The following is a 12,047-nucleotide window of genomic DNA, read 5'->3' as shown; positions in this document are numbered from 1 at the left end:
GAAGCTATGATCTTCTAAACAATGAAGCAGACTTCCAGAAGAGATTGGTGAGCTCTACAGATAATCTAAGCATGCATGTTAAGCATCTCAACTATTGCCCTCAATGTTTCATAATTTCCCTGATACAACTTTGCAGCTCGACTATTTAACAAACATTATAAATCAATTACTGCTTTGATTCAGCTAAGTTTGGGACCGTTACCAGACACTTAATAACATCTTCAAACACCTGATATCATCCGTACTGAAGTAGGGATGGCCATGAGTTGTATATCCACAGATGATCAGATTAGCTCCCATCGTTTGAGGATATGGGCATTTGAAGGATAGGAGACCAGATCTTGGTTGGCTTGGTCCCCTTAATCTCTGCTCATGGGGTGTCTCATGTTCCATTAGTCATTATTCTTTGATGTTTGGATTTTTATGAAGTTGCCAGACACATTCTTCTGGTAGACACCTTCATGATCTGTGTAAGGAATCTAATTGCATGATAGTTTTTTGAATAGATGACAACCGAGATAAATTCTAAGAGTTTGTTCAAATATTTAATGCAATAGGATGCACCAACATTATGGTAGGAAAGGAGGATCTGATGCCCGTGAGGGAGTGCCTCACATATACCCGACATGAACCAAAGAAATGAGTATGTTTTAATATGGTCATCTGTTATGCGTCTATTCTTTAACAAATATGAATGAATCAAAAACTATGTTGTGGCAGAAGTCATGAAAATTAGAATACAAAAAAAGCCCGAAATGAGTCATTGCAATGACAAACATTTGCATCAAAGAAAGAATGTATCAATATAAAACATAGTAGATATTCCTAAGAACAAATAAGAGCATCGCAACTCATTTATGTCATCACCAGTTGAAAATTTAAGAATCTTAACCAAAAGAATGGAGCATCTGGAATCGCATGTAGGTGTTGGCTGTCTAATCCTCTCCTGTATATCATGTCCAAATAGATAATACCATATCATCCAAAGAGGAACATAAGGTCCACCAATTTATTCCTACAGGCATGCATTGAAAACTTTCATAGCAATTGAAAGCAAGGAGTTCCCAACCACGAGGGATAGCCTATCCAAAAATCGATAATAAGTACAATGAGCTAGCTACATAATTCAAGCTGTTTATTCTTTTAACAGACATGTTACAGATCTGTCTTGCTTTTCAAATAACTTAGACATCTTATTGATCAAAGAAAAACCTTAGACATTTTGCTAGTTCCTACAACAATAGTTAAAATTAGAGCAAGAAACAAGATCTATTAGTTTATCATTTTTTAAGTAATATATTATCATTATTATGAGATCTTAATACAATTTTATTCTTTGATGTTATTGTTACTACAGTATTATGACATCAACAATTTATTTTTGAGACAAATGACATCTACAATTTAGATGACTTTCACCATAATGACTATCCTTTTATATTCCTTGACATTTTCTTTCAGAGAAAAGCCTTTGCACAATTTAGTGAAGAAAAAAAGGGTTCCACAATATACCTTTCAATGCTAAAAATTCAAGCACAGGGTTGCTACCATGTTCACATTCACAACCTGCAAAGCATTTGATGGCTTGATCTTTAACATACCAAAGGCAATGGCACAAAGAAGCATCACCCATTCTTCATACCAAAGAACTAAATCGCATATCCTATGTAAGCAAGATGATTAACAAGCAATAATCTGCCATAGGAACACCTTAAAGAACTTTGTGTTGAAGAAAATGCAAAATTCCAGATTGAGTTATTAGTTAATCAACCATTTTGTGTTTTGTGAGGACCACATGAGTGGATCTGGTGATAAACTAATCATCTATTTTCTGGAAACCAAGAGAAACCACCAGGCTAGCAATTCCTGGAAAACAGAATATGAAATATTAACTACGGTCGAAGTTTGTCGATCTAAAGATGGATCATGTTTTAAGAGCTAGATGATTTTAGATACCTTGTCCAGGTCCAAATAAACTGGCAATAACATAATCAAGTGGATTGTTGGAAACCTATTAGCTGCATGAAAAAAAGAGCCATTTACCAACTTGCAGTCATTGTCTAGTTGCAGTAACTAGGAACTGTAAATATATAAAGAGCCAGACCTGCCTTGCTGATGGGACAAAGCTCTCTAACATACATAGATTTCCAATTCATCAAAGCAGTTATGGCTGCCTAACTAAAAAGTGGATCTCATGATATTCTTTGAACTCTGCCTATGACTTATGACATGCTTGGATGCAAGTATGACTGGTGTCTTCTCAATAAATGACTAAGGATTGCGAACTTTTTCTCCTCCAAAATCTATAATTTCTTAAATCCCAACATATTCCAAATAATGCAGGTATCAAATTGATATAACGGTTCGATCAATAGTCTGATATGAAAAATACATGCAATAAAACCAAGTATTGAGCCGTATCATTAACCCAGATCCTAATTTTACGATAATAAATCAGGCAAGATCACATCTTGCAACAGTTAAGTTTGCAGTGGTAAGACCTTTTAGAAGTGAGGATGCTCGGCAGGACAGAAATCTTGTGTGCGCATGTAGGTCACTCTGATAATCAAACCAAGTTGCGTAGAGCACCAATGATGTATGTTAGGATTTGATGCCTTAAGATTCAGCCCACAGTGAGGTCGCGATGAAAAACGGAGTCCAACGAGATTAAGATCATCCAAAACGGAGCTCGAACAGAGAAGATACGGACTTTTGAAGATTGCACGTAAGTCGAGATTGTCACGCCCCAAATCCGGAACATAACACGGCCATGCTACCGAGGGATGGAACCCACGATAACACGAAGCCAATTCATCATAATCATCTAAAATCCGTCAAATAAAAAAATTCAATTCTATTATTCATCAAATAATCGAACCAATATGAGTTCAAAGCATCTAAATCCAAAAGCAAGTACTAACCTGAATCTCAACATTCATAAATAACTACAAATCCATGATTATAAAATAAATTAAACTTCTGTTGCCAAATATTTTTAACTTGCTATGCCGATCTTCAAGCTTGGATTCTTTTTGCCGATCCTAACCTTATTTCTCTGTTCAAAAAGAAAACAAAAGGAATATGAGCTACACTAGCCCAGTAAGTAGAACTTGCGCTTCCTTATCGGATCAAACATAAGTTTTTCATGATAATGCAATATTTAGAAAATAGCAGGTAATACAAAATAAAGTATTTCATAGAACATATAACAAAATAAGTTATAAACTCATCATGCATGCATAAATCATGTATATTTCACAATCATGAATCGTAAATCATTTTCATCATGTATTCATGTCATGTTTCAAAACATTGCTCACAGATATTCGTGCTAAGGTCACTATTATACCCGTGACAGGGCCATGTTTCTTAATCGACAGAGTTCTTAATTCATGTGCCAACTTTATATCCGCTGGTAGGGCCATGTTTCGTGTGGATGCTAGCTCCGGATGTCGACCTTCCCGAAGGGATTCATTCATAGCCATCTGAGAGCCTTTGAAATCTTTATATCTTTTTCTTAAAGCATACATATACATAGATGGGAAAACAATGAAATTCATGCTTCATAATCATGTTATTTTCATAAGACATATTCATGAAATCAATGCTTACAATAAAACATGCTTTTTCATATCACATATGCCGATCCTTAGTTTATAAAAAATTATGATTTCATCAATAGCAATTCTTTGCATAAAAACATATTCATTTATAAATAAATAAGGAGCATAAGATCTACTTACCTCTTTCATCTTAGATCTTCGGATTTCGTTAGAAGAATCAGCTAATCCTATTTAAAATATCAAATCATTATCAAATTCTATTCCATAAATATAATAAGATTAAATCATAAGAAAAGAGGACCGTTGACCGAATGTGTCGGTCCATCCAGATACCAGGGCAATTTAGGATCTTTGATCTGAGAGTCAGATTCAAGTGACTTGATCAAGAAATCGTGAGGCACAGATCGAATTAAAGTCAAGATCAATCAATAGAGTTCTTTAATAATAAATTTGAAAGATCTTTGATACGATCAGATGAGGTTGACATACAACACGGATATCAAAGCAACTTCAGATCATCTTGTTAGAGTCAACATGAGCCCCTAAAAAATGAAGGCATGACTCGGTACAGGATTCATAGACCTTTTTTTAGAGAGAGAAAGTCGGTCATGAGAGAGAGAAAGTGGAGAGAGAATCTTCGTATCCTTTAAAAGTGACAATCATGATTGAGATCATCAGAGGTCATATCAAGGTGACTTAATATAGATTAACCATGATTGATATTATCAATTTCGAAAAAGAATCGGATCGGGATCCGATCTACTGCACGAATTTCGGAGCAGTCCCAGATCATCATATTTTCATCTCAAGTTTATCCTAGGATCTGTGATGTAATCAGAGAGAGAGAATGACTCTAGAGAGATGAAATCCATAATGAGTGAGAAAGGTCTAGAGAGAGAAAATAGGAAAAAAATTTAGAGAGAAAAAATGTAGAGAGAAGGTAGAGAGAGAAAGTCTAATTCTAGAGAGAGAAAGACTTAAGAGAGAGATGAGAAAAACTTTCTCTCACATATATATATTTTTTTTATTATATATATATATATATTCTTTTTCTTTTTCTTTTTTTCTTTTTAGAGAGAGACAATAGAGAGAGAGAAAGAGAGAGAAAGAGGAAAAAAGAGGGGAGAGAAAAAAATTTTCTCTTTTCTTATTATTATATTTTTCTTTTCTTTTTTTTTCTTTCTTTTCTTTTTCCTTTTTCCTTTTTCTTTTCTTTTTCTTTTTCCTTTTTCTTTTCTTTTCTTTCTTCTTCTTCCCGGGCTTTTATTGGGCCGAAACAGGGGACCTTGAGGTCCCCGTGCCTTGATCGGCCGATCAAGGCAATAACATGGCCGGCGGCAACGGCCGACCCTCCCGGGTTCGGAGAGACCAGAGCCGGCGGTCGGCGAGACCGTCGGCGCCGGTAAATCAGAGGAAAGAGGCGGTGAACAGGGGGTTTCCTTCTCCAACTAAATCCGACGACACCCGTCGCCGGCCATCGTGCTCACGGGCATGGGAAAGAAGGGAGAGAAGAGAGGGAGAGAAGGAAGACCTTACCACAACCTCCGGTGACCCCCACCGGCGTGCAATCGCGGCGAACACGGGTCGAGGAGTCGTGGCTTCAAACGGGAAAATCGGAGGAAATCTCCGGCAATCGACGACGACTGAAGGGTCTACCCATAGAGGAGAGAGGGGGGTTTCTTATAGGGTTCGTCCTAGGGTCTTTCAATGGCCCTAGGACTCCGATTCTTGATCGGAGAAGAGGAAGACTCCGATCGGGAGTCTTCCTGCTCTATTTTTCCTTTATTTTTTTTTTTTCGTGTGGGCTTTGAACTGGTTTTGGGCCCAATTGGGCTGGGTTATCACATTTCATGATTGCCACTTTTAAAGGATACGAAGATTCTCTCTCCACTTTCTCTCTCTCTCATGACCGACTTTCTCTCTCTAAAAAAAGATCTATAAATCCTGTACCGAGTCATGCCTTCATCTTTTAGGGACTCATGTTGACTCTAACAAGATGATCTGAAGTTGCTTTGATATCCGTGCTGTATGTCAACCTCATCTGATCGTATCAAAGATCTTTCAAATTTATTATTAAAGAACCCTATTGATTGATCTTGACTTTAATTCGATCTGTACCTCACGATTTCTTGATCAAGTCACTTGAATCTGACTCTCAGATCAAAGATCCTAAATTGCCCTGGTATCTGGATGGACCGACACATTTGGTCAACGGTCCTCTTTTCTTATGATTTAATCTTATTATATTTATGGAATAGAATTTGATAATGATTTGATATTTTAAATAGGATTAGCTGATTCTTCTAACGAAATCCGAAGATCTAAGATGAAAGAGGTAAGTAGATCTTATGCTCCTTATTTATTTATAAATGAACATATTTTTATGCAAAGAATTGCTATTGATGAAATCATAATTTTTTATAAACTAAGGATCGGCATATGTGATATGAAAAAGCATGTTTTATTGTAAGCATTGATTTCATGAATATGTCTTATGAAAATAGCATGATTATGAAGTATGAATTTCATTGTTTTCCCATCTATGTATATGTATGCTTTAAGAAAAAGATATAAAGATTTCAAAGGCTCTCAGATGGCTATGAATGAATCCCTTCGGGAAGGTCGACATCCAGAGCTAGCATCCACACGAAACATGGCCCTGCCAGCGGGTATAAAGTTGGCACATGAATTAAGAACTCTGTCGATTAAGAAACATGGCCCTGTCACGGGTATAATAGTGACCTTAGCACGAATATCTGTGAGCAATGTTTTGAAACATGACATGAATACATGATGAAAATGATTTACGATTCATGATTGTGAAATATACATGATTTATGCATGCATGATGAGTTTATAACTTGTTTTGTTATATGTTCTATGAAATACTTTATTTTGTATTACCTGCTATTTTCTAAATATTGCATTATCATGAAAAACTTATGTTTGATCCGATAAGAAAGCACAAGTTTTACTTACTGGGCTAGTGTAGCTCATATTCCTTTTATTTTTTTTTTATTTTTTCTTTCTTTTCTTTTTCCTTTTTCTTTTCTTTTTCTTTTTCTTTTTTCTTTTCTTTTCTTTTCTTCTTCTTCCCGGGCTTTTATTGGGCCGAAACAGGGGACCTTGAGGTCTCCGTGCCTTGATCGGCCGATCAAGGCCATAACATGGCCGGTGGTGGCCGGTGGCAACGGCCGACCCTCCCGGGTTCGGAGAGACCAGAGCCGGCGGTCGGCGAGACCGTCGGCGCCGGTAAATCAGAGGAAAGAGGCGGTGAACAGGGGGTTTCCTTCTCCAACTAAATCCGGCGACATCCGTCGTCGGCCATCGTGCTCACAGGCATGGGAAAGAAGGGAGAGAAGAGAGGGAGAGAAGGAAGACCTTACCACAACCTCCGGTGACCCCCACCGGCGTGCAATCACGGCGAACACGGGTCGAGGAGTCGTGGCTTCAAACGAAAAAATCGGAGGAAATCTCCGACAATCGACGGCGACTGAAGGGTCTACCCATTGAGGAGAGAGGGGGGTTTCTTATAGGGTTTGTCCTAGGGTCTTTTGATGGCCCTAGGACTCCGATTCTTGATCGGAGAAGAGGAAGACTCCGATCGGGAGTCTTCCTGCTCTGTTTTTTCTTTATTTATTTATTTATTTATTTATTTTTTCGTGTGGGCTTTGAACTGGTTTTGGGCCCAATTGGGCCGGGTTATCACAGAGATAGTGGAGGATGGCCGGTGGCCGGCGGCGGGCCAACAGAGGGGCGGCGGTGGAGCGTGCTGCCCAGGTGAGGCCAACGCATGGGATGCGCGGCCTAGGCGCGGGCGCGGTCCAGGCGGGCGCGCGGCCCAGCCCCTATGCGGGTCCGGGCCCAGGAGCCTTGCTTGGGCTCTGTACCCTGGTCCACCGTGGACTGGGCGGTCCATGGCGGATCACGTGGACCGCATGGGTGTTTCTCACATATTTTTCACGGTCCACGATACTATTCCGTGGACCGGTCGTGATCGGGCGTCGGTCCAGAGGCTTGATTTAGGCTGATTAAGGAGTCTTAAACCTAATCTAATTGGGTTTAAGCCCTTTAAAAGGGCTTGTATACAGGAACAGTGGTTGTGGTTGTCTGGTTTTTGCCGTGGATGCCGTACGAAATCCGTGAGGAGAGAAACAAGAGCGCGTGTTGCTGAGAGAGAAGGAGCAGGAGGCTCCTGGACAACGGACGTCGATCGCTTCAAGGGTTCAGGGGGGTCTTCCAAGAGAGAGAGAGCTTTTGTGAGGAGAACTTCCTGTGAGAGAGAAATTGGGTGTACAAGGGTTGAGGGTGAGGTCTCCTCTTGTAAATTTTTTTTTTCATAGTGAAGTTTGTATGCCCCATGACGCGAGTCCTTTTGTGGCTGATCTGCATATTTTGATTGTTTTTCATTTTTTTTTTTTTTTTTCTGCTGCATTGCGTGGTACTGAAAAGGTCCTGAGAGGTAGTGTCTTGACTAAATATCCATCCAACAATATAAATTTTATATAAAGAAGTGGCACAATAGACAAAAAAAAATGTGCATTTTGGGATTGCAGTCTGAAGGTTTGCCCACAAGTATGCCTCAGTTACATGCATAATTACTGTCAAGAATATCCTGATTCTGCAGAGAGAGCAGATCTAATTCCATGCTTATTATTTTTCATGATATAACAACATGTCATTCTCAAGTAGGTAGTAGATACTGATCCATCTAAAGCCAATCGACTTCCCTAGACCATCATATGGAAAGACTAGTTAACATAGTTTTTCCTCAAATCAGTTCATCATCCTATAACTATTCCATATGATCTCACATATCTGAAGTTCAAATTCTATGAGTTTTACTATGGTTGCAGTTGAACACCAGCTATCACAATGAACAAAATAGCGGAAGTTGAGCTCTCTACCAAGGATGTACCGATTTGATGCCTAGAGTAGTAAGCACTAATCAATGCATTTAGAGATACTGACCAATAGGTTCGCACCATATCTAAAGGGAGTATTTGTGATTAGCCACAGCTTTGGTCATCAATATCTTCTAATTTAACTTGCATCACCAAATTCTTCTGAAGCATGCTGTTCCTTTCACACACAACATTTTATATGTCGATTACCTTCCAATCATAATAAGTGCAGCCTTTTATGAATTCTTTGTGAAAATATGTAGGCATTTTTTAAGACATACCATGGTTTAGATGGCACATACACCATGCATTTTACATACACATGCACAAATGTCATTAATCAGCTAAAAGGTTGTGCTGTGTGTATAGGGTAGAAGACAGAGAGGATGTGAATGCAACAATTTTTCCCCCTCTGATGTGATAAAAACTGAAATCATAGAAACAGATTAGACAGAGATCCAAAGTCAAAATTATTAGTGAGAAATTGAAACTATGTAAATTTAAATAAGAAGTAGGTCCAAGTAAGTTTGGCAAATTGACAAGTTAATGACTAAGGCGAAGTGATCATTGCATGATATCAAGGCTAGGAAAGGTAAAAATCCATGAAAATTGGATTATCTAGCTCTTGACATTAGCTGATGAAGGCAACTGACAAGTGTGCGACTCTGTATCTGACTCAGATTTTTGGGTTTGGATCCTGCAAATTGGATTTAATAAATTTTAATGATGACTCCAGATATTGGAATATTGTTTTAATAATCTAATTGGTTTCCGATAAATATATATTCAAACTTGATTGCCTAATAACCATACTCCTGATGGAGACACTTGGATCTTTTTACACCGTGTGCTTGAAAGAGAAAGTTGCAACCATTTAGATTTTAGATTAGATCAAGGCAAATGTATTTCTTTAAAAAAAAAAAATCCATTTAAACCTGACAATTTATTAAAAGTAAAACAAAAAATCATGTCTTAAGCCATCCTGTTTATTAAATAATTAGCATCTGAAGATATTTTTGTGAAGATCTGATAATTTGTATAGTTAGAAGACTTTGATTCCTAGTTGCTTCATTTTAGTTACTTGACTAAGTAGTTGATTTGCTTTGGTTATTGATTTTTGATTTAGCTTTCAGGGCTTGTTTGAATATATCTTGCTATTCATAGGAACAAGTGAAGAATTTAATAAATCATTCAATCTAGAATGAGCAGAGTTTGGTATCATCATCAAGTCTTTAACTAGCAAAATGGCTGTCTCACACCTAAACTTTACTGGACTTATGCTCAAACTTTTAAGCACAATTAGCTTAGAGCAAACGAAGGAATCGAAGAAAACATAAATAACCCTGGTTTCGTTTTTTGGTGGAAGTTACCATTCTGATGCTGCCTATAACTATAAATAAAAAAGGGTTAATGCTATTTGCACTTCATATAAAGTAGATCCATGTGACTGAGATATATGATACTTTCAATGCATTCTCATGTGATCCACCTCTGAGTAAAAGAGAAAAAGACTACTATCTACTTAATCCAAAGAAAATATGAACGATTAATCAGTTACAATTTGACTACGATCATGATCATCCATACTATATATCTCATGTTTTAGTACAATCTATTTCAACCAAATGCTGTGAGCATGTCTTTTTATCTTCCTCCTAAAATCATCATGCTGACTTCGATTTTTCCACAGTGGTGCTTTCTTATCTTGGGACAAGCTTGGTCTGAAATCTTGTTACCTGAACCACAAAGAACAAATTCCAGGCACATCAACACCCATGGCCCTGATTCACTACAACAAATATTCATCCATTCATCTATTTGTGCTGGATTAAACAAAGATTGACTGAATTCCATCGAACAATCTAGCTTTCACCAAAATAGTAAAAGCAAACATAAGGTAGTGTTCTGTGCCATAAATTGGAAGTTCTACTTCTTCCAACGACAATCCCATTTGCATTGTGCAATGAACTTGAGGAGGATATAATACCAGGGAGAAAGGTGAAGGATCGACACCTCTAAAAGGACAAAAAGTGTTGGGACCAACAACAAGAATGATTCAGATGATGCATGCACATTAGCCTAAAGTACTGCTGCATTGGCACATGATAAGCATTAGCTTTGCACATCATACTTTATCACAACTGGTACATTTTTGTTCATGTTTGACAAGAAGCTGCATCTAGTCCAATTCGTTCCCCAAACATTCATAAAGTGCAATCACTACTAGCAGAAAGCCTGATTACATAATTAATAAAGTGACAGCATAATCTACTGGTTGCGTCAAGAAAATGGAGCTAAATTCTTCAAGGACTCTTTGCAGATGGAATCTCTGCAACAGTGGCATGATCAGCAGAATTAGATTTCATTGCATCGGTCGCAGAAAATGGTAGCTCGAACGCCCCTTTCTTCTCATCATCATCTGAAGAATGGGTCAAGTAATCCTTTCTCTTACCCCATTTCAGAGAGTAGAAACCAATAACTATGATAGTTGCTCCAACCACCCTATCAATTTCAGAGAGGTTAGTATAACCAGACTCTATACCACTAGAGCTGCAATAAGATAACAAGAACTCATACCTTCCTAAAGTGATCTCCTGTGCAAAAATGATGGAGCCCATTATAGCTACTATTATCATACATAAGAGGGTTAAATGCAGTCACGAAGACAGGGCCCCTTTCCTTCATCACCATTCCTTGAATATTGTATGCGATCCCAGAGCACATTATTCCTTGCATTAGAATCAGTTCAATTGCTAAAATCTCTGAGCACAAGAACATAATTGCTAGCATAAGTTTAGTCTGTTTCTATGATTTAGATGCTTTAACATCTAAAATTATCTCAAACAAATATCCCATTCTAAGAAGCATCTTACGGAGTAAGCAGCCGTAAGGAGTCTCAGGCCAAATCCTATCAACCATGGCTTGGCATCATGCTCCGTTACGAGAGCAACTGCACCACTTTCCCATCCATCACTTCTAAGTTTTGTAAAACACAATCTCTGTTACATTTCTTTATAGAAATTGAGAAAAGAACATAGTATTTGCAATCTCTGACAAGCATGAAAATAATATAATAAGGTTTCATTATTGCTAAAACAAATAACAGTAACGCAGAATTATAGGCATAGACTAGCATCACATCTACCTATCATCATGTTTCTGGTGAAGGTATGATCAGTAATGCGATTTTGGTGCAATGATGTGCAGAACAGTACATCTAGCACTCATATTGTGATAACGAGCATTGATATATGCCCAAAAATGTTTCATGTACGTGTCCCTGCACATGGTAAATTAAATTAGGAAGCATATAAGAGTCATAACTGTATAAAGTAGAATTTAAATGATTTTATCCAGCTCATTGAAATGAGGCAACCTTTACTTGAATTTCTGGCTTGTACCCCTCTATAGCAACACTAAGGCCTCTGTCCTCCATTTGATGTCCCCAAAATTAGAAATTGGAAGATCAGATGACTGATTGATCTGAAGTAAGATTGAAGAATTTGTTTCTGATTATGGTTTTGGGGGATGATATATTTGATTTGAGCTATTGACTAAAGTTCAGGCATAACCAAAGGCA

The 12,047-nt window shown here is 37.8% G+C and overlaps 2 protein-coding genes across 2 annotated transcripts in view; one reads left to right on the top strand and one right to left on the bottom strand.

Annotated features, from left to right (window-relative positions):
• The window catches only part of LOC105048698 (uncharacterized), a 93,849-nt gene that overhangs the window by 29,916 nt on the left and 51,886 nt on the right, over window positions 1-12,047 (top strand). The gene's annotated exons all lie outside the window — the stretch shown is intronic.
• Window positions 10,771-11,903, bottom strand: LOC140859347 (WAT1-related protein At1g21890-like). Its single transcript, XM_073260999.1, has 4 exons — window positions 11,850-11,903; window positions 11,341-11,466; window positions 11,106-11,272; window positions 10,771-11,017 (listed from the first exon to the last, which is right to left on the bottom strand). Exons 1-4 carry the CDS (start codon window positions 11,901-11,903, stop codon window positions 10,771-10,773), a joined length of 594 nt encoding a protein of 197 aa, XP_073117100.1.

Source organism: Elaeis guineensis, chromosome 7 (genome assembly GCF_000442705.2).
Source record: "Elaeis guineensis isolate ETL-2024a chromosome 7, EG11, whole genome shotgun sequence".
Classification (NCBI taxonomy): Eukaryota; Viridiplantae; Streptophyta; class Magnoliopsida; order Arecales; family Arecaceae; genus Elaeis; species Elaeis guineensis.
The sequence above is the reverse complement of the archived record's forward strand: the minus strand, read 5'-3'. Positions and strand labels throughout refer to the sequence as shown.

Coding starts and splice junctions, on each gene's coding strand:
- LOC140859347 (XM_073260999.1), bottom strand. CDS start 11,903: ATGGAGGACAGAGGCCTTAGTGTTGCTATAGAGGGGTACAAGCCAGAA. Junction 11,273..11,340: donor TCCTTACGGCTGCTTACTCC/GTAAGATGCTTC, acceptor TCTAAATCATAG/AAACAGACTAAACTTATGCT. Junction 11,018..11,105: donor ACTGCATTTAACCCTCTTAT/GTATGATAATAG, acceptor ATCTTATTGCAG/CTCTAGTGGTATAGAGTCTG.